The 22,743-nt window shown below is 46.7% G+C and overlaps 1 protein-coding gene across 1 annotated transcript in view; it reads right to left on the reverse strand.

Moving 5' to 3' along the window:
- CA12 (carbonic anhydrase 12) overlaps nucleotides 1-22,743 on the reverse strand; it is a 54,799-nt gene that overhangs the window by 12,546 nt on the left and 19,510 nt on the right. Inside the window, exons 3-8 of the mRNA XM_025995064.2 lie at nucleotides 7,718-7,897; nucleotides 6,737-6,879; nucleotides 3,754-3,849; nucleotides 2,830-2,893; nucleotides 2,505-2,662; nucleotides 1,469-1,595 (exon numbers count right to left, since the gene is read on the reverse strand). Of these exons, the coding sequence (XP_025850849.1) occupies nucleotides 1,469-1,595; nucleotides 2,505-2,662; nucleotides 2,830-2,893; nucleotides 3,754-3,849; nucleotides 6,737-6,879; nucleotides 7,718-7,897 (768 nt within the window). The remainder of the gene's footprint in view (nucleotides 1-1,468; nucleotides 1,596-2,504; nucleotides 2,663-2,829; nucleotides 2,894-3,753; nucleotides 3,850-6,736; nucleotides 6,880-7,717; nucleotides 7,898-22,743) is intronic.

Genomic DNA, 22,743 nt, shown 5'->3' on the forward strand with positions numbered 1-22,743 from the left:
CATACTTCATTCATTCAGAAGAATAGGAAAAAGAGAAAGTTATATCCAAAAGAGATCACAAAGGGATAATTCTGTACATTTGAAGCATTTCCTAGAAAAGAAGTTGACAGTCATCATCAAATACATTCTCAATGTTTAGGAAGGGTCATTGTTCACAGATGCAGTTTTCAGACCAGAGAATTGAGGAAAAAGAGGGACATAACCTTCACCAGTGGTATTTGGAGAGGAGAGCACAAAAGATAAATTCTTGGGCAGTTCTTGATTCAGTAACTGACAGAAGGACATAATTCCAACCACACATATGGGAGAGTCCAGAAGGGCATGTTTCTAAAGCTTTCTGGCAAGGGCCTTGAAATACAATCTTCCTGTGTGTAACTAGGCTTAGTCAGTGGTAGTTATAATCTCACACAATAAGAAAGGAACAATGACAACCACAAAGGTACACCAGGTGAGATAAGAAGATCTGATTCTCCAGCACATGGGTTAACGGGGTCATCTTTAGATATGATCACCTGGCCCAGTTCAGCCACAAGTGATGAGAGGGGACCATGTGGAACTCCCACAGACCTACCTTGCTTCTAACCACTTGTGATTCCCATATTGGGAGTGGCTCAAGAATCTACAGTGAGAAGGTGAACTTGGAGGTTTGAAGAAGGGTGTAGGCCCCAAGAGTTCTCCCTCACGTGTTTCCATGGATCCCCAGCTTCCGACAGTATTGACACAGGTATTGAACAGATAAAGACGTTAAATGTCCTTCTGGGGAGTTATAGATTTAAAAGGAAGAACTAAGCTTTCATAGCATTAGGAATAAACCAAACTTTAAGCGTCATTCAGTATAGCTCCTGTGGGCCTGTACTTCAGTAAGCTTAAGGAGATGAGACAAAAGGGCAGTGAATGCAGAGGCTTTCTTGCCTGATGGGTCCTGCTATATTAACCATGAGCTGCTGTGGCTACAGATGTGCATTATGCCCACTCTAAAGCCTTACAGAGGACCTTCCGTGGACGTTGGTGATGCTCATGGTACTGTGAATCACCTGGCAGAGCTGAAGATGAGCCTTGATGCCAAGAAAGCCTAGGGTAAGAAGTTAGGAGCTTGATCTCATGAACAGTCCTACTGTCTGTCTTAAGAGAAGAGTGGTTCTCCAGAGAGGATGTCTCAGAACATCCTCTCTTCCCCAGCTGTGGAAGACTCCCAGATTAAATGAGGCTCTGCTCCAGATGCCAAGAGGCCCTGGCTAGCAAACACTAGCCACAGAGGCTCAGGGAAGTCAAGAGCAGTGAAGGGAGACCTCAGTAAACCCACACACACAGTAGTTTCTTACACACCCTGGTTTCCTTGGCAGCCAAAGTACTCTTAAACCACCTCCTAAGGGCATCTGTGACAGGGGACCCAAGGACAGGGCACCCAACTTCATATAAAATGGGTGTCTTGGTACCACACTCCCCCCCACACACAATATCTTCTCACCTTGTCGGAAAGAGGTGTACACTTGCCTCTCATCAAACTTCTGAACCCGCCGGAAGTTGTTGACCATTTCTCTAGGGGATGGGTCATCCACATATGTGTAGTACAGAGCAGTCTCCAAAGCCAGCAGCTGTAAGGGGAGAAGCAGAAACATACCCCATGGGCAGAGTGATGCTCTCTTGCCTGACCTCAATGAGGAAGAGACCTCTGGGGCTTGGCAAGAGGCATACCAGAAAGCAGTGGAACCCTTTTCATAGTGGAATCACTATGAGCTACTGATCTGAGTAACATAGATAAATGGCAGCAGGTAGGCGGACAGGACTAAAGGTGTGATGAATCAGGAGATGAAATGTTTGGGGAAGCAGTAATAGCCTAACCTGGAAACTGCCTTGGAAACCGATTATATAATCTGTGTAGGTGTATGAAAATTCTATGGAACTAGTCATCAGAAGACCTGAGAATCTCTTGCCACCCTCTTTTGTTCCTTTTGATGAGGCCATCAGAATGAGCCTTAGGCCCCTCTAATTTAGAGCTGGGTTCCAAATGGGGCCCATTGGAGGAATGCCGTGTCTGTGGGAGGCTGAGGAGCCCCTCCACCACCTAGCAGCCAACAGCACTAACCTCCCTCCAAGCCTTGAGAGGAAGAGACAGACCAGATCACCTGGCACCCAGTCAACCAGACACCTGCTGGGCAGGAGAACGGTTCTATGGCTTTGTCTCTGCCCTGTGAAGGTTCTGTGCTCTCTCCCACCACAGAGGAAACACTATCCAGCCACTGAGGAATATATTAGGAAATGCAGCTGAACAACTCCTGTGTAAGGAACTATGGAGATGGGTTCATTTCCCCAGCTTGGCTCAAAACTCCACTTCTGAAGCTCAGCTTGTCATTTCTGCAGTGCTTCCGGGCACCTGCGATATTTGGAGAGGTTCTGCATAGCTGTCAATGAAATTCTAAGTGAGGAAACCAAGTTGTTGATTATGATATGGGTAGGGACCGAGGTGCCACATGGTCTCTGACTCAGAAGGGCACAAGAGTTACCTGCTCCTGGGAAATTTGCACAGGGTTCCGGAAAACTGTCCAGAGCACTGTGGGGTGGCAAGGAGGTGTGGTCAGGGACCCTTTGTAGCGGTAGTACTCTTCAGGCCTCTCAGGAAGCAGTTCTTCAATGCTGAACCCTGGAATGAGCACTTCTTGGCCTGGAGAGACATGTTGGAGAAATGGTGGCAGAGGTGCTGCTGGGCATGTGACTCAGCCTAGGAATGTGACTAGCACCTGCCCTCTGAATTCAGTTTTCTCCAGGTCACATGGGAGTGACTACATCCTTCTCCAACAGAGGATGAATATGCATCCAAGGCCCCCTCACCTTTGTATCTTACATCTTGAAGGTGCCTGAAGATCTTGTCATATGATGGATTGAAGGAGCCCATCTGCAACAGAGACAGGGCAGGTTGAACTGGGACAGAATTCTATAGGCTGAGCCTGGTTTGGCAGTTGCTGATGGAAGGGCTCGGCTAGGGGTACACAGTCGCTGTTACCAAGGTTCTCCCTGAAGGATGCACTTTACTAGGACAGTTGTGAAGGATCCTGGGCCATTAGGAGTTTGTCTTCTTGCATCTCAGGATGCGTGACACTGAGTGCTCAAGACACTGGGGCTTGCATGTCCCCGGGCAAGGAATACAGCTTGTGCTCCTGATTATCAGGCTGGAAGCCTGAAAGCCACAACTAGCATGTGCTCTAACCAGAACTTAAGGGAGCCCGGGTTCACGCAAACCAGGTCAGGCAAGTAAGCATGTTGAGAAACAAGGTACATGTTGTCTTATCAGGGAAGAGCATGCAAGCAAATTAGAGAACAGTCTCATTTTCTGGGATTAAGGAAAGAACTCATTCTAGGGTCCATATAAAGAATAGAACCTGGATATTAGGAGTTGTGTAAGGGATTCAGGCACCTGATGAGGCAGCACTGAATGATCCCCACCCTCCCAACCCCCACACACGGGTCCTATCCAGCTGGACAATTCTGTCTCATACAATAGGGTTAGGCATTAGGGCTCACTTTCCCCAATGTTTCAAAGGACATGCCCATTTCTGCTGCCCAGCCACAGAAAGTGCTCCTCCAGGTCAAAAGAGAAGGTACCCTACGGGGGCGCTATCTCCAGCCCTAGAGGCAAGACACAGACAAAACGGGAGTGAGCCATCCACATCCAACAGACAGGTGTTCATGGACCAAATGCCGAGTCTAATACCACCCTGGCTTCAAATTAGGTAAAATCCCGTAGACCTCTCTTACCTCTATGAGAACAGCTAGGACGGCGAGGCCCTCTGACTTGTTACTAGCGGTGCTGGCGTTGGGGTACAGGTCCGAGTTATAATGGACGATATGCAGCTGCAGTGAAAGAAAAGCTGCTCACCAGGGGATGAGCGACTCATAGGAACCTTTGCTTTTGCAGGGGACTCAAATCCAATGGGGAGGACAAAACCCCTGTGCCCTGCCCCAGTTAGACCAGGCCTTCCTAGTTTTCTCTTTTCCCTCATGGCCCTTTCCTTCATGGCCTCCCTAGTTTTCTCTTTTCCCTCAGTCCTGGAGACCAAAAACTCTACCAGGGGAGACTGTCCATCCTATTCATCATTGTATTCTAGTGTCTGATAGGGTGCTTGGAAAGTACCAGGTATACAGTAGGTACTCAGTGAAGGAATGAATGAATGAATGAATGAATGGGTCTTTATACTAGCCATTAAACAGCTTGGATACTTTGGAGCACTTCTCTCTTCTCTTCTTTCTTTCTTTCTTTCTTTCTTTCTTTCTTTCTTTCTTTCTTTCTTTCTTCTTTCTTTCTTTCTTTCTTTCTTTCTTTCTTCTTTCTTTTCCTTTTCCTTTCTTTCTTTCTTTTTTTTTTTTTTAGAGCAAGAGAGAGATAGTGGGGGAGGGAGAAAAAGAAATTAAGCAGGCTCCATGCCCAGGGCAGAGCCAGATGTAGGGCTCAATCCCACGGCTCTGAGATCATGACCCTGAGCTGAAATCAAAAGTCAGAGCCTTAACTGACTGAGCCACCCAGGGGCCCCCTCTGTCTTTTTTCTACCTATTCTGGGGTCTAAGGAAAAGTGGTCCCACGTAGCTTGCCCAGCTCAGCCTGGCCACTCTGCATTTGATCTGGAAGTAGTAGGGGCTGAGGCAGGAAACCTCCAGTGGTAACTTAACTGTAACTGTATCCAGAGCAGGGTCCACACTTATCCCTCAGGTGGGAAAAAAAAAAAAAATCACAGCATGGCTTATACAGGTTTTATCAGCCATAATCTAAGATACCAGAAAACAAGAATGTTCTTAATCCCTGAATGTAGATTTTACCTTTATAAAATAAAAAGCTAAGCTCATTTTTTTTCAAAGCAGGAATTACTTGTCATTTTTAAAGTGAGGAAAAAAGAACTTCCTGAGAAATCTTGGATTTTAAAAAGTCTAGGTAAGTATTAAGACATTGTTATGACAAATTCTGATGATGTTTAACCTAATTTTTAATTCAAAAGGTGATGTTTTATTCTGTATGTTGGCAAATTGAACACCAATAAAAAATAAATTTATTATTAAAAAAACAAAAACAAAAAAACAAAAGGTGATGTTACCTGTCCTCCAAAAGATTGTATTAGTAGATAGGCCAAGATATATGATACACATTTTTGTTCTTTCTTTGCCTCTTGAGACTATAACACGTTGAGATTTTCTCTGTCTTTTCCTTTTCTCTGTTTTACGTGGTTGTCAATAGAATTCAAGCATATTTTACTGACTACAACTCAATGTTGCCCACATTTCAAGCGACCCTTTCTAATTTTTAAAAATCATACAAAATTGTGCCTTCTTTTAAGTAATCCCCTATTTAAGATTTCTTAGGGGTTCCTCCCTCACCATCTTTCCCCATGAAGGATGCAGCGTGCCACACGACCCCACAGCCCAGCTCGGCCAGCTCTGAGAAATGGAGACTTCTATATGGCTAAAACCCTGAAGGTCCTAGATCCTTATTTCTTTTTATAGCTGCCTTTTGAGCTCGTGGTCTGTTTCAGCACTTTTCTTACTGTGTTCAGATTAAATCAAGAGGAGGCCAAGAGTAATACAGACAGAAAATAGAATCCCTACTGAGATTAAGAGGGTCTTCTTTATAGGACTCAATCCAGAAGAATGGCTACACTTTCAAGGACCCTCCGTAGAGAATCTGCCACTTTTGGGTCACTTTGATGTATTTTCTCTATTATAGATGTGTATGGTCCATCTCCACCAGGCCCTTGGTGATGATGTGGCTTAATAGCGGAAAATATAGTAACTAGAAATATTTTCAAGCGCCCAAATTCTCCCAGCCTACACCCTAACTCCTTCTTTATTCCCCTTGGGTGAGTAGAAGCCTCCACATTGCAATTAGCCTGAAAGAAATTGCAGTCCTGGAGGTTCGGAGATGGGCCTGGTTTGATATACGTGCACCTCCAAGAGTGCCATCTTATTGGGCCAGACTTACAGCCCCTCCACACCCGTAACTCGACCTATAATTAGCCTGAGGCATTAAGCAGTTCAGCAGTTAAGAACAGAGGAGAATGGTCATGTCATTATTTACCTTGGGCTCCACAGGCTGATCAGTAGCATTTATCTCCTTGTATTTATTGCCCTGTAAATATCCAGAACCACATCCCCGAGTCCTATCCCATGGAGCACCTCGGGCACCCCAGTGTACCCCTTGCACACCACTAGCGCAGGAACGATGGCTCCACTCCTCTTTTGTTTTGTTTTGTTTTGTTTTAAGATTTTATTTATTATTCATGAGAGAGAGAGAGAGAAAGAGAGAGACAGAGACAGAGAGAGAGAGAGAGAGGCAGAGACACAGGCAGAGGGAGAAGCAGGCTCCATGCAGGGAGCCTGATGTGGGACTCGATCCCGGGTCTCCAGGATCACGTCCTGGCTGAAAGCAGCGCTAAACCGCTGGGCCTCCCGGGCTGCCCCCTCCTGTTTTCTTTTGGCATCTAGTGCCACAGAGCGACATAACACAATGCTGTGCCAACATCCCACCCATCCTCTGCATGTTCAGGAGAGGACGGGGCCCAGGACACTGCAAGGAGCTGCAGGGTTGCTGGAGTGGCTCCATCTCGCTGTGCTGCCCCCAGCGCCAGGGGTGGGTGTGTGGAGCGTGCAGGCGGCCCTTGCTTGCACTCCGATCGCGCCTGTACCCCAGCCAGGTGGAAGGGTGCCAGACCACCCACCGCCAGGCAGCCTCTGCCAGCCTGACTGCCCCACTTACCTCAGCAGCAAAGTGCTTCCCAGCGACGGTGTGCTCGGAGCCGTGAGGGTCATTCTGGTTCCCCCAGTGCAGGTGCAGCTGGGTGGCCGTGTAGCGGGACCGGAGGCCCTGGATGTGCATGTCCGGGACCAGGTTCAGCCTCACTGTGGGGAGTGGAGCCTTCAGAGCCCTGGCCAGCCCAGCGCTGCCTGAGAGCACCTAGGTAGGCCACACCGGCCTGGGCCCCGACAGGAGGCAGGTGGATGCGGCAATTGGAGCCTGAGGGTCAGAAACCTGGTCTCTTCTCCCGAGAATGTCCCCCTTTCCCTAAAGCAATTCTGGTAGCACCAGCACCTTCTCAGGTCCCCTGGGAAAAGGATGGCAGGAGCACTAATACTAGACCAATGGGTGGACGATTTTTTTGTTTTGTTTTTTACATGCCCATGTATCACACACCCAGCTATGAAGGTTGGGCTGTTAATGAAGTACCTGCCAAGCTGCAGAATAATATAACAATAACAAGAGAAATTGCTATTTATGAAGCATCTACTGTATTCAGATCCCAAAGTACATAATCTCTAGTCTTCACAGTTCCCATCAATACGTGCATTTTCCAGATGGAAGCTCAAAGAGGTTAATATTCTTACCCAGAGTCTCATGATTCATAAGTAGTCAAGCCAGGATTCAAATCCATGTTTGTCAGACGCCAAAGCCTGGGTGACCCCACAATGAATTGCATGGCTCCTGAAGTGTTTGAGCCAAGGGGCCAAAGGACTCAGGCCTGTCCCTTCCCCTTCCCAAGAGATGTGCTTCTTCTGAGAGGTGCCTCCAGCAGCCCCTGAGTGGGTGGTCCAGGCATCCCTGGGCTCTCCCAACCCTCAGCCACCAACCCTTCTCCTGGGTACTTCAGGAGAGCCTCCTCCCTGCCAGATGGGAGAGAGCAGGCCAGGAAGCTGAGGGCAGCTCACATCCCCCTACAGATCTTAGAGGAATCTCTCTCACCTGAATGGCCATCGTTGGTCAGGATAAACTGCTCATTGGCAGAAACGTTGTAGCCCTGGAACCCAAGGGGCACAAGGCTGGCATCGTACTGGAGGATGTCATTGTGCAGGTCTATTGGGGACTGCAGCACACCCCCACATGACGGGTACTTCTCAGACCAGCTCTTCTCCCCATCGGGACCTGGAAGCCCAAAATTTAGTCAGTTTTCCACTAAAGTTTTTTTCCTCACTTTCTAATTCTGTGTTCAATACCATTATTCCTTTTCTCCTCTTAATCCCCAGAAGTACATTCTTCAGGGCCCTGAAATCTCAGCCTAGTGCCTGCTTGCTCTTAAAGGGATGTGGGGAAAGAACTAGAAGAGCCCCATTGCCAAGGACTAGGGCCCACCAGGCTCCGTTTTCATTTTGCCTTGTTCCTATTTTGACACAATACACATTGTCTCCACCTGAAGACCTCTTGATTTTCAGCGATTTAGCATCTGTTTATGGAACATCTATTATGAGCAGGATTTACTCGGAGTCTTGGGGCCACCAGGTTGAACACAACAACAAGGCCCCTGCTTGCCCAAACTTGCATCCTCTGGGATGCTTTGGGCTGAAAAAGTTGGTGTTGGACTGTCCAGAGCTCCAGGTAGGTGTCTGGGGCTGGTGGATATACAGGTATGATCTTCCAGTAGGAAACCCTTGAGGACACTGACTCTTTATATTCAGAGCAAGTATAAAACCCAATCTCATAGAGATGCCTGAAAAGTATCAAGTAAACACATGCCTGGAATCACGGAGCTCAGTGCAAAGTTTATACTAGGAGAGTGTGACAATCCTACAAACTAGTGCCAAACTACCAGTGAGCAGTAAGAGACTTAAAAAATAAATCCTTCAGGGCTCAGCTTCTTACTAGCTACCAGGTAATTGTCCTTCCTCTGGAAATGGAAATAAACAATCCAATCCTATGTTCAGATAAACTTTCTTTTCCCACAGGGAAAAATCTTTAAAGAATGTAAAGCTGTGTTTAAAAGATTATCTCCCGTGGTAATTAAATGGATTTTCAGGGGGCGGTTTCTCCAGAAAAGCAAACAACTGGCATGTCATGGCCTGTTAGGGTAGAACCATGGTGCCCTATGGGCTCTCTCTGAGGTGAGACCCCGGCTTTGCCATCTGGGGTCCATGCATCAGTATTTCAGGCCCAGGATTGACGTTAACTGGAGCAGAGGGGAAAGGAGCACCACGTCTCCTGGGAACCCGTCCATAGACGGCAGCTCGATTTCCCAAGAGTGGACATGTGTATACTGGCCTCACAGGATCCCGGTTCCATATCCCTTGTTCTCTTACTAGGGAACTTCATCTGGGAGTAAAGGGAGTCAGAAGAAAAACTTGGTGCCCAGGTCCATTTAAAACGCTGTGAGGAGTGGGACACCGGGGTGGCTCAGCAGTGGAGCATCTGCCTTCAGCCCAGGGTGTGATCCTGGAGTCCCAGGATCGAGTCCCACCTCGGGGTCCCTGCATGGAGCCTGCTTCTCCCTCTGCCTATGTCTCTGCCTCTCTCTGTGTCTCACATGAATAAATAAAATCTTTTAAAAAATGCTGTGAAGAGTTAAGCCGAGGTCTGGACATACACAGTAGGACCCTACTAACTTTTCAGCCTGTCAACCTCTGGATATACCTTTTTGGAAATGTTAGAGCTTGAAGGGATTGCAAAATTTCCTGTCCAACCCTTCACTGGACACCAGTTTTCTCACTTGCACATATCAGTGGGAGTCTTTACTGAGCTATATTTTAATATTCAAGACCTCAGAGCCCTGGACTCAAAGCAACTCAACTACACCAAGAAGGCGAAGGAGGCTGGAGGACACCAAAGTAATACTGTTACTCAGCTGAGGACAAAGCCAAATTCCTTAGGGATAGCGGGAAGCAGAGATGGAGCAATCATGAGGTATCATGCAAACCCTCAGGTCAAGAAGAGGCGCAGCTACCTTCTAGAATGAGGCTGCCAGCCTTCCCACAGCCAGGAAGGCAGAAGCTGCCGGCCAGGCACCAGTGGGAAAACTCAGTGAGGAAAGAGGCATAGCAATGAGATGACTTCACCTTGGACACATGACTAAAGGGAACTGGGTTAGGAAGACTTTCTCTTCCCGGAACAGAGGTCCAGAAGGTTTCATGAAGAGAGCATTCTAGTGATAACTAAACCAAGAGCTCTTTGGGGTCAGGGGCAGCTCATTTTGATCACTGTGAACTCATGGTGTGATTAGGGTCACATGTATAACAGGCATTTGGTAAACAGTTTCCCAAAGAACAAAGGACCCCAAAAGAACAGAGAGCTTGGTAAAAGGTTATCAGGAGGGATTTTTCTTTTTCACTGTGCACTAAATACTCTTTATTGGAACTTACACTGAATTAGGTACTGGGGGGCAGGACAGCTAGAGATCTAAAAGGCAACAGAGCCAGTGTTGGCAAAACCTTCTTAGGAAAGAGAAGCAGTGGTTAGGGGGCACCGAGGTGAGTTGGTCGGTTAAGTGCCTGCCTTCGGCTCAGGTCTGGATCCAGGGGTCCTGGGATTGAGTCTCACGTTGGCTTCCTGCTCAGCGGGGAGTCTGCTTCTCCTTCTCCCTCTGCCTCCACCCCCCTGTTCATGCTCTGTCTCACTCTCAAATAAATAAATAAAATATTTTTAAAAATAAAAAAGGAAAGAGAAGCAGCTATGTTGGACCAGAAGGGTCCAGAAAACAAAATTCTGGCGCCAGTTGTCCCACCGCCTCAGTGAATGACCTTGAGCAAGTCACATTCCCTGCCTGAGTCTCCTGTACCCTTCATACAAATGAGAGGATCGAACACTATGTTCTGGAAGTTCTGTTCGGGCTCTCAGCTCTGAGACGGATTGAGATTACTGAGACTAAGCCCTCCACCCTCTATATCAAGCAAGTTTGAACGAGTCAGAGAGAGCAGCTCCCAGGTGTGTGACAAGGTGCCCAGGGGGAAGTGGCCGTGGGAGTGATTGCACAGGGCACTGCTGCTCCCCGGGCTGGCTGGGGCTGGCTGGAGAGCCACCCGCCTCGGGAATCTGCCACAGGTGCTGGCTGCCATCCCCTAAGGGCAACAGGGTCTAAAAAGCCTTTTATACTCCTGCTTTATTATTATTATTACTATTATTTTAGTAGATTTGATCCTTACAACTCTATAGGATCTATAGGATGGTGCAAGGCAATACCTGCACCATTTTATAGGTGAAGAATTGAGATTAAATGATTTACCCTAATTAGACCTTGGCTTAGTACCAGATTTACCTTGCCTGGGTCACAGAACCTCCCTGCCCTTCTGTTTTAGTATTTATCCGGGAGATTTCAGGCATGCCTGTCTCCTCCCTCTCCCATGTTCTCCATGAAGCAAGGAGCAGGTCATGTTCATCCCTGCCTGTCCCATAACGCCTGGTGCAGAACAGGCCCTTACCAGTTTACTGAGCTGGATTCTGATCCTATTTTTTTTTTTTTTATTGGAGTTCAATTTGCCAACATATAGCATATAACCCAGTGCTCATCCGGTCAAGTGCCCCCCTCAGTGCCCGTCACCCAATCCCCCAATCCTCTGCCCACTACCCCTTGTTCGTTTCCCAGAGTTAGGAGTCTCTCATGTTCTGGATTCTGATCCTAATCTTGTGCTTCTCTCCAGGAAAGCATGTACCTATATTAACCCCCTAGCTTCCCTACTAGGTACTGGGACAGGACAGCTAGAGATCTAAAAGGCCCCATAGGGATCCCTGGGTGGCGCAGCGGTTTGGCGCCTGCCTTTGGCCCAGGGCGCGATCCTGGAGACCCGGGATCGAATCCCACGTCGGGCTCCCGGTGCATGGAGCCTGCTTCTCCCTCTGCCTGTGTCTCTGCCTCTCTCTCTATCTCTCTGTGACTATCATAAATAAATAAAAATTTAAAAAAAAAATTTTTAAAAAAAATAAAAGGCCCCATATAATTTTCTTTTTCCCATCAAAAAAAAGAAAAGAAGGGGCATCTGGGAGGCTCTATCAGTTAAGCATCTGCCTTCAGCTCAGGTCATAATCTCAGGGTCCTGGGATGGAGCCCCACATCTGGCTCCCAGCTCCCTGCTCCCAGGGAGTCTGCTTCTCCCTTTGCTTCCCCTTGCTTGTGCTCATGCTCTCTCGCTTTCTCTCAAATAACTAAATAAAATCTTAAAAGAAAAGAAAAGAAAAATTATGTCATTTGCTCAGGTTCAAAATGTACCTTCCTAGCTTCCTAGTCTAGGTGCATGAGGATTTGTTCTGTTTGGGACCACTCAGTGAGAAAGAAATCTGGTTGCTGCCCTATGGCCTGGGAGATGGCCTGCCAGGTGTGGGGCTTCACAGCAGTTCATGGGACCCTCCACCGGCATGTGACGCCCAGTGGCCAGTGTCCTCTTCTTGCACAGCTGGGGACATTGTCAGAGCAGCCTCCCATATTCGTGGCTTGTGAGTGAGAAGGGTATGAGGTGCTGCGTGGGTGGGCACCAGGGCAACCAGTATCAGGGGTGTCAGTTGACTCCCTTCTGCCCCCACCCCAAGCCTCTGCCTCAATAATGTATGACTTGTTGCCCAAGTAACGCTGGCCTTTTGCAGGCAGCCACAGCCCAGACCGTGGCTTTTCAACTGGGTCTTGACTTTCACACTCATGCCAAGTGCACTGGTGCCAGAAAACCGCACTCGGGACTGACTCTTTCCAAAAGAAGTGTTTATTTCCAGCTACTGTAAGAATTCAACTTTTCTGAGTTTTGACTTTGCCTTTTCAGTTAGTTGGATTCCTCACGTGATCCTGATAAAGGAGATCATGTGTATCTCCCAGTTTGTTTTTCCAGACAAAGCCAAAGCATTATTTCTTTCCAGCTCATGTTTTTCTGCTTAAGGCAAAACAGAAGTGGACCAAATTTCTGTTTTGAAATGTGACAGGAGATTAACCTGGCACAGCTCAAAATGCCTCTTGTGATCTCTGATGGGGAATTATGAGGCCCAAGGTACAGGATCAGCATTACTCAAGGACCAGAATTTTTGTCATGGAAAATTTCAAATATTTACAACAGTCGAAAGAAGAGCAAAATGAACCTGTACTCCCCAGCTTTGAGAACTAATCCTCTGCAGAAACAAATCAGCCTCATCTGTATCGCACTCTTCCCTATCCCTGGATAATTCTTTTTTTTAAATTTATTTATTTTTATTTTTTCATTTTTATTTTATTTTTTAAAATTTTTTAAAAATTAATTTTATTATTATTTTTACAGATAATTCTGAAACAAACCCAAATATATTTCGTCTGTACATATTTCAGTATGTGCCTCTAAAACATAAGGACTCTTAAAACCACAACACCATTACCGCACTTAAAAAGCTAACAATTAATTCCTTAATGTTATTGAATCTAGTCAGAATTCAGTTTTCCAATTATCCCATAACTTTTTAACGGTTTCTTTGTAAGCTTCAGGATTCCAGGAAGGGCCACCTGCTGCAGTTAGTTGATGTGTTCCGGCCTAGATCTCCATTTGATGGTGTGATGCCTCATCAGAGAACCGCGGCAGCACCCTTCCAAGGCTCCAAATCTCAGAGCCAGGTTGGCTCGGTCCATCCTTTGCCCTGAGTCAATCATGGAGTCCCACGTTCCTGTGACCACCACCACCTCTATCACCTCGGGACTGGCCCTCATCATGTCACACCGTACAGGCTTTCTGCAGAGTCTCTGTGTTCTATTTTTTCCTGCTGCTGCCAGGCTCCTTTCTTATGGTAGCCAAGTTTAACCAGACCTAGCCCTGCTTCTGTGGCACAGCCCAACCCTCCCCTCCCTTCCTCCATAGCCTGCCCACCCCACCCAACAGAACAAAGCCAAGCCGTGGCCATCTTTCATGGCTGGCAACACCTCAGCCTGTCAAGCCTTCAGTGGCCCTCATACCCTCCCCAGTCAGCCCCATGGTCAGGCCAGCTTCCCCATCCTCAGAACAAGCTATGAACTCAACCCTCACACATTCTTATGCTAAAAATGTGCTTAAAATGCCGCCTTCCTTCCCCTTCACCTTTCCAAATCTTGTCCATTCTTCAAAGGCCAGCTCAAGTCTTGCCAAAGCTACTTCAGTGCTTTCTCCCTGCCCCGGACTCCTGAGCCAACCTGCTGGGGATGCATCACTGTGATGTGAATGCTCATTTTTTTTAAAAAAAAATATGTATTTATTTATGAGAGACACAAAGAGAGAGGCAGAGACACAGGCAGGCTCTCTGCAGGGAGCCCAATGTGGGACTCGATCCCAGACCCTGGGATCATGCCCTGAGCCAAAGGCAGACGCTCAACCTGCTGAGCCACCCGGGTGTCCCAAGAATGCTCATTTAAGTCTCATATGTGACTGCTGTCTCCAGACCAGCACATGAACCTGCTCCAGAGTAGAACTCTGTCTACAAATGTCAAAGTCCTTTTGAAGGCTAGAGCATTTTGTCACACCTCTCCCCCGTATCTGACATGTGGCCCTTACTAAACACTTAATAAATTGACTTGGAGGGTTTCTTAAGCTCATTTCAGAAATCTAGCCATAAAGGGAAGAGAGAAGTGTGTCTGTACATGGGTGCACATGGTTATAGGAAGATGAGGGTAATGAGAAGGGTCTTGTGCTTAATGGATAGACTTAAGCATACTTCCATACGGAAGGGAAAGGGGAGTAGAGAAGGACGGTCGGGTCCAGGGGAGAGAGGAGCCTATGGATGGAGTGTGGCCCTGAGAAGACAGCGGGTTTGGGAGGGGCCAGCCAGCAGAGGTAGGAATGAACTCTGGGCTGAAGGAGGCATGCATTCAAGAAGCGTTCATCATATGGATGAAGGAGAACCCTGAAGCCTGCCTGGAAAGGAAGCCCATGGAGTAAAAACCCAGTCAGAAATCCAGGAACTCAGCAGGACTGTGCAGCTAATCAGGGAAGATTGGCTATGGGAAGACAAGCCATCTCTCCTGCATTCTGCAATGTACTCCACCAAAGTGCACCAATGAGCCTAAAAAAAAGTCAATGTGACTTTTTTTAATGAACTTATATTTCATTACTTTCTTAATACATCTTGTGTCTTGTTTTGAAATTTACAGAAAGTTTCAAAGAAGGTACAAAAGTAAAGAGTATCAGGGCATCTGGGTGGCTCAGTCAGTTAAGCGTCTGACTCTTGACTTCAGCTCAAGTCATGATCTCATGGTGATAAGATCGAGCCCCCACGTAAGATTCTCTTTCTTCCTCTCCCTCTGCCCCTCCTCCCTTCTCTCTAGGAAATAAATAAATAAATAAATAAATAAATAAATAAATAAATAATAAAAAAGTAAAGAGTATCCTATCATGGCCCCCATAAACTAATCCACAATTAGTTTAGTTTTGTCTACCCTCCACCACTGGGTTACTTTAAACAAAATCTATGGATGCTTAGCTAAAGCTTTAAAAGTAACCACAATACTATTTTCACATCTAAAAACTGTTGGCACTAATGTCTTAATGTCATCAAACATCCAGTGAGCGTTCCAGTTTCTCCAATTGTCTCATAAACTCATTGAACAGTTTATTTGAATCAGGGTCCAGATAAGATCCACGTATTATGACTGGTTAATATGGCTCCTAGCTTTCATCTCTCCCCAGTATGGGTGTATTTACTCTGTATATGTATAGGTACAGACTTATTACTGCCTTGGGCAAATAATTTATGCAAGCAAATGAAGGATAATTTTATTATTTTATAACCTGTTTGTAGACATGGCATAGGGGAACGTAAAAAACTTTATAGGTTGAGTAATTTCTTAGATTTACATACATGGTACATACCCTGTAATAATAAAAGCACAGAAAGTGCCTTAGAAGACAAGAACTATGTAAAAACTGCTAGTTTCTCACTGGTTACTCTTTCTCACTGACTGTACATCCTATGTGCTCAAGAATAATAAGCATTTTAATAAAAATATTGTATGTAACTTGGACTCTGATGAGTCTGGATTTAAAAAAAAACAAAGTGCATTCATTGTTATCCTATTTTGAGGTTTGTCTTTTTGGGCCTAAGTCGGTCCTCAGACCTACCTGCTGCCCCTGATGTTTCTTGGTGGTCATATTCTCTGAGATAGACTCCTCCCTGTGTCTGTATGAATGTCTGTGCAGGCAGCTACCTGGGAAGCCAGCCGGGTGCCACAGGCTGCAGGGCATGTCTCCTCAAAGTCAGATCAAAACTTGCCCCAGCGGATAAAATCCTCATGGCAAGGTTTACATCTGCTGGCTATTGACACACCTTTTTTTTCAATCAATAGTTAAGGTTTCAATACAATAAAAGCTTTTAAGTCCCCTAAAGTTTGTTTTCTAAGGGGATCTGACTATATTAAACGGATTGAGTCCTGGGATCTATATTTAGATGGAAGTGATCATAGATCGTGTATCGGATTTGGATATAGATTTAATGAAATAGATTACATTTGTCATTACAAATGCATATTCAAATATTGACTGAATGCTCTTCCTTAGAATGCTGCTTAATTTGGAAGTTAATTCACTCATCTCTTCAACAAATGGGCCTACCATGAGCCAGGCACCGTATTAGGTGCCAAACATGCTCTGAAGAACAAAACAGATCTGGTCTCTGTCCTCATGGAGCTTATATTTCAGTGGAAGAATGAGACAATAAGTTGCAAAGAAGCAAAGCAGTACATAAATAAAATAATTCCAGTCTGCAATCAGTGCTATGAGGGCAATAAGCAAAGACTAGGGTGGAGAAAATGGAGGGATCATTGTGGATCAGGCACTACAGGAAGGCTTCTCAGAGGAGGTGCCATTAAAACTGAAAAGGAATGAGACTGCGCCAACCATGAGCAAAACCAGAGGAATGGCATTCCAGGGCCAGGGCACAGCAAGTTCAGAGGCCCTGCTGCAGCAGAGAGCTTATATATTCTCGATGCAGGTGATGTATCAATTCAGAAAGAACCTAGGATTCATCTGGCTTCCCCTTTCCCAAGCGGGGCATTGCCTTACGACAAGGCTGAGAGTCCTTCAGCATCATGTATACTCCTCTGTCTGTTAGAAAGGTCCCCCTTTCGGGGGGCTGCTGCTTACCTTTCCCTGAGGGCCATCAGCCGTGGTCCTGTGGCTGGAGCCACAGAAAACACGTCTAAGCCCCAGGCCCCCATTCAGAGGGGAAGGGAAGCCTCTCCCTTGAAACCACACATCCCCAGGATGTTGTTGGGATTTGGAGGCCACATTTAAAAAATGTGCTTAATGTATGCCTTATGGATTCTCAGTTTACTTCCGAAGTTAATTAAAAGACACACAGCTTCTCACAGAAGTCGGTGGGTTCAGCCTATGGGTGGGATGGAGTTCCCAGAGTGCACCTGGCTGGGCTCTGGCCCCTGTGCAGGCCACATTGGCCCGATTCTGCATGCTTGCCTGCCAGTCAAGGGCAGAGGCATGGCCATGACGCCCAGGAGGAAGGGAGGCTGGCAGGGTGTGGGTTAATGATTGATCCGTGAGGTCTCATGACTTTATTATGAACAAGTGGAGGCCAAGGAATCAAACCAGCATTTTCCTGTATTAACGCTATAGGTGAGTCAGAGACAGGGCAGTGAGCGAGGGCTGAAGAGTCAGGGTGACTTGTTACAAAGCACAAAGCTGGAGCACCAAAGGAGGTCAAGAAAAAGGGGCCAGTTTTCTAAAGAGGCTTTAATCTATACTTTACATCAAACTCTCCTCTTTGTTTTTATTTTTTTTTAGTTTTTATTTTTATTTTGCTGTTGGATCCTTTTTTATTGGAGTTCAACTTGCCAACATATAGCATAACACCCAGTGCTCATCCCATCAAGTGCCCCCCTCAGTGCCCGTCACCCAGTCACCCCCACCCCCCACCCACCTCCCTTTCCACCACCCCTTGTTTGTTTCCCAGAGTTAGGAGTCTCTCATGTTCTGTCTCCCTTTCTGATATTTCAATTCCTGTTTGGGCCAGCTGAAGAGGAGGGGGTGACAGTGGGGTGAAGCCACACTTGGGCATCATTTCTGGGTTAGCCATGGCGGTGAGGGAGAAGAGGTGAGCTGTACGACTGGCCACCAACTCAGATCTCTGCTAGCCCCTATTCTCCTTCGCTTGCCATATCTAGAGGCACCCTATCCCCGACCCAGTAACACTGGGATTGTCGGGGAGAGGGGAGGTACAGGGGCAGGTATGTCTCCCCACCCATTGCACTCCCTAAGATAAGGTAAGTGTTTCCCCCTCCTCTGTGCTCCTGTAGAGCTTTTAGCATTTCTCCTTCCCTAGCAACACCTATACTTATCAAAATAGTATTTTAGGGACACCTGGGTGGCTTAGTGGTTGAGTGTTTACCTTTGGCTCAGGTTGTGATCCCGGGGACCTGGGATCATCAAGTCCACAAGCCTGATCCTGCAGGCTGAGAACCACTGTACTAGGCTTTCAGCTTGCCTCTCTCACTCTTGTGTCCCTGACTCCTACTCCAGAGCTTGGCAAACTGAAGTGTCCAACAAATGGTTCTTGAACAACAGGAGCAATAAATCAGTGAGTTAAACAAGTTGCCACAGTGGGAATAGCCTAAGCCCAATACTGAAACCTAGGCAGGCCCCGGTCACTGGTCAGTGTTCAGTGCACGTTCTTCCCTTCGATCTTCCTTGACTCATTCACAAACGAATCGTGGTAGATGTAAAAATGCAAGGTCCACATACAAGCCAGATGTCCTGCTCTACCCTCAAAAAGAATATTAAAAATATTCTTTCTCAGAGCACCTGGATGGCTCAGTGGTTGAGCATCTGCCTTCAGCTCAGGTCTTGATCCCGGGGTCCTGGGATCCAGTTCTGCATCAGGCTCCCTGCAGGGAGCCTGCTTCTCCCTCTGCCTATCTCTCTCTTTGTGTCGCTCATGAATAAATAAATAAAAATTCAAAAAAATATATATTCTTTCTCTATGTTCAAGCATCTCTAAATAGAAAAGGCTACAGACATCATCTTTTTAATGTACTATTATATGTATGATTATGGAAACATGATTATGGTGTTTGAGGTAATTATTCAGAGTTGACTATTAGGAATATAGCTTCCTTTTCCAAATCTCTTTTTATGGTTCATTTCATTTAAAAAATTTTTATTGTGGTAAAATATACATAACATAAAATTTACCATTTTAACTATTGTTTTAGTGAATTCATGCCATTAGGTACATTCACACTGCTGTACAACCATCACCACTATCCATTTCCAGATCTGTTTCCATCATGCCAAGTGTATGTCGCTGGTGGGAATGTAAAATGAGGCAGCTGATATGGAAAACCATGTGGTGGCTCCTTAAAAAGTTAGAAATCTCATATAATTGGCAATTCTATTCCTTGGTACATACTCGAAAGAATTGAAACCAGGGACTCAGACACTTAGACACCAATATTCATAGCAGCATTATTCATAGTTGCCAAAGGGTGCAAATACCCCAAGTCCATTCATCAACACATGAACAACAAAACGTTGTATATACATCCAACGGAATACAATTTACCCATAAAATGACTCCTCTCATTTTAATGTACAGTTTCTTTTCCCAGAATCCCACCTAGTAGAGGTTTAAGAGAGCTGAGGTAGGTCTCTGTATTTTCATACCTATCACTGAACCAAAATTATGGTAGATGCTCAGTAAATACTAGCTGAGGAGAGCTCTCTGTAATTTCTTCTTGAGTCTAACCTCACAGCAGTTGTGAAATGTGAGTGAGCACCAGAATCCCCTGGAGGGCTTGGTAAAGCCCAGATTGCTGAGCCCCACCCCACAGCTCCTCGTTCAGTAAGTTACCCATGGAGCCAAAGACTCCGCATTTCTAATAAGTTCCCAGGTGATGCTGACGCTGCTTGTCCAGGGACCACACTTCGAGAACCACTGGTCTAAAGCAATATTTCTTAACCCTGGACACACACTGGCATCTCCAAGGGCTTTTAAGTTTGCTCCTGGCCCCAGCCCCTGAGATTTGGTTTAATTGGACCAGGGTGGGGGCCCACCAGCTGCCCAGGTGATTCTAATGTGCAGCCGAAGTTGAGAAGAACGGATAAAAACCCCTCCTCAGATCAAAGACCTTGACGTGGGAGCCAGGGCTTTTACTCTTCCCTTGTCAGGGTAAGATTGCTTTAAAAAAATTTTTTTAATTAATTGATGTTTTGTTGTGGTAAAATATATATAATACAAATTTACCATTAGTGACACTTGGTACGTTCACAGTGGTGTGCAACCATCATCACTCTTGAGCTCCAGAACATTCTCATCACCCCAAAGGGAAACCCATCCTCAATCCCCACCCCCTTCCTCTCCCCAACCCCTGGTAACCACTCAAACTCTCTATGGATTTGCCTGTTCTATACACTTCCTTCCTTCCTTCCTTCCTTTATTTATTTAATACACTTCCTATAAGCAGAATCAATACGTGACTTTTGTGTCTGGCATTTTTCACATAGTACAATGCTTCCATGGTTGAGCCATGTAGCACATACCTGTACTTCCTTCCTTTAAAAAAAAAAAAAAAGATTTATTTATTTATTTATGAGAGAGAGAGAGAGAGAGAGAGAGAGAGAGAGAGAGAGAGAGGCAGAGACACAGGCAGAGGAAGAAGCAGGCTCCATGCCGGGATCCCGGTGCGGGACTTGATCCTGGGACTGCAGGATCACACCCTGGGCCAAAGGTAGGTGCTAAACCGCTGAGCCACCCAGGGATCCCCTACTTATTTTCTTTTTGTGGCTGAATAATATCCCCTTGTATGCCGCCATTCTCTTATCCATTCATATCATTGCTTTCTACTGTGGTTTAAATGTTTGACTCTGGTTAAATTGTACCTCTGGTCTGTAAAATAGTGGTTGACTGAAATCAAGCAGTGGTGTGTCTCCCGTATGGGTTTTACTTTTCATATATTTTTTAAAGATTTTATTTGAGAGAGAGTGTGTGTGTGCATGTGCGAAAGCACAAGCAGAGGGAGGGGCAGAGGGAGAGGTTGAAGCGGGCCCCCGCTGACAGGAAGCCTGCCGTAGGGCTCGATCCCAGGACCCTGGAGTCACGACCTGAGCTGCAAGTAGACGCTCAACCCACTGAGCCATCTGGGCACCCCTTGTATGGGTTTTAGAAGAGGCTGTGACTATGGGGGTTCCCAGTGGCTCAGTGGGTTGAGCGTCTACTTGCAGCTCAGGTCCTGATCCCAGGGTCCTGGGATCGAGCCCTGCCTTGGGCTCCCCAAGCAGCCTGGAGTCTGCTTCTCGCTCTCCTTCTGCCCATCACGTGTGCCTGTGTGCTCGCTCTCTCTCCCTCTAATCAAATGACTAAAATCTTTTTTTAAAAAAAAGTGAGAGAGGGGCTGTAACTAGAGCTGGCGTGAAGGCAAGATGGGGAAGATGCAGCTCCACAGATGTAGGCTCAACGGGGCTGTTACTTGTAGCAGGCTCCGCCGAGGGCGTAGTCCTGGCACCAGAGCCAGTTGCTGGGAGAGCCCATGACGTGGGCAGAGGCCGCTTCCATGCCAGGCTCTTCCCCTGGCACAGGGAAACCGTCTCAGGTGCTTTGGATGGCGGGTGCACCTTGCCCCTCTGGCTGATGGGGGGCTGTGCACCCCCACACACCCCAGCACTCATCTCTGTTACCAGAGTGAGGCTGGGGATGACTCACCCGGACACATTGCGGGTGGACACTAGGCCGCGGGCAGCGCTGCTATCCCAGCGGAACGTGGCCCGGCCCGGTACTGCCTGTGGACTTGGGGCGTCGGTTGGTAGAACCCGTACCTCTCCTTTCGCCTCCACTGTGACTCCTCGCTTCTGCGGGCAGCCAAGCATCTTACAGGAATTGTCTGAGCCACCGGCCTGTGCATCCTCACTTCCCATTCATTCAGACTCCCTGCTCTGCGCCTCTGACTTAAGGCCCACGCCCCACTACCTTCAAAGAGACTCTTTTTTCCTTTTTTAGACTTTTTTTTTTTAAGATTTTATTTATTTATTCGTGAGAGAGAGAGAGAGAGGCAGAGACACAGGCAGAGGGAGAAGCAGGCTCCATGCAGGGAGCCCGACGTGGGACTCGATCCCAGGGCCCCAGGATCAGGCCCGGGCCAAAGGCAGGCACTAAACCACTGAGCCACCCAGGGATCCCCTAGACTCTTTAATCCTCATTTTCCTTGCAGCCCTTGGCCCCAGTGACCCCCACCCTCCTGCCATGTCTGAAACCTCCCCTCTCCTGGTGTCTGTAGCTCCTGGCCCCATGGTTTTGTCCTTGGCGCTTTCTTCCCTCTCTCACACACCCCTGGGCCAATCCCCTCCATTGGTTTCAACAGCACCTCTGCCCTGCCCTGAGCTTCCTCCTGAGCTCCAGACCAGCTCAGCCTACTGGCCGCCCCCACCCCCATGCCCATGGCTTCCTGAAACTCTATGTGGCAGGAGAGGGGGCAGACAGCCAAACAACTCAACACGAATAACCAAACTTGCCATCGTTTCCTCTCTGACTGTCTGACCCTCCTCCTTCCAAAACCTCTCTCACTTCCTTCAAGGTTCTCTGTCTCCACTGGTGGTACCACCCACCGCACCAGAGCCTAGAATCACAACCTGCTTCTTCTCATCCTCCTCTTTGGTCCCATTTCTAGGCCCAGGGCAATTAACAATTTTACTTTTATGGATCTTTTTTTTTTTTTTTTGAAAGCTTTTCATTTTGAAAAATTTTAAATGTACGGAAAATTTATAAGAATAGCACGATCAATTCCCATATACTTTTCAGCTAGACTCACTAGTTGTTAACATTTTGCCACACCTGCTTTATTACTCTCTCTATATATACACATGTGTACACATTATTATTGTTATTACAGTTCTTCCTCAGCCTGTGATGGGGTTATGTCCCAATAAACCCACTGTAAGTTGAAAATATCATGTAGTCTGAAAATGCACCTAACCTACCGACATCATCGCTTAGCCTAGCCTACCTGGAACACGCTTATGCTAGCCCACAATGGGGCAAAATCAACTAACACAAAGCCTATTTTATAAGAAAGTGTTGACTATCTCATGTAAATTGTT

This window comes from Vulpes vulpes, chromosome 15 (genome assembly GCF_048418805.1).
Source record: "Vulpes vulpes isolate BD-2025 chromosome 15, VulVul3, whole genome shotgun sequence".
Taxonomy (NCBI): Eukaryota; Metazoa; Chordata; class Mammalia; order Carnivora; family Canidae; genus Vulpes; species Vulpes vulpes.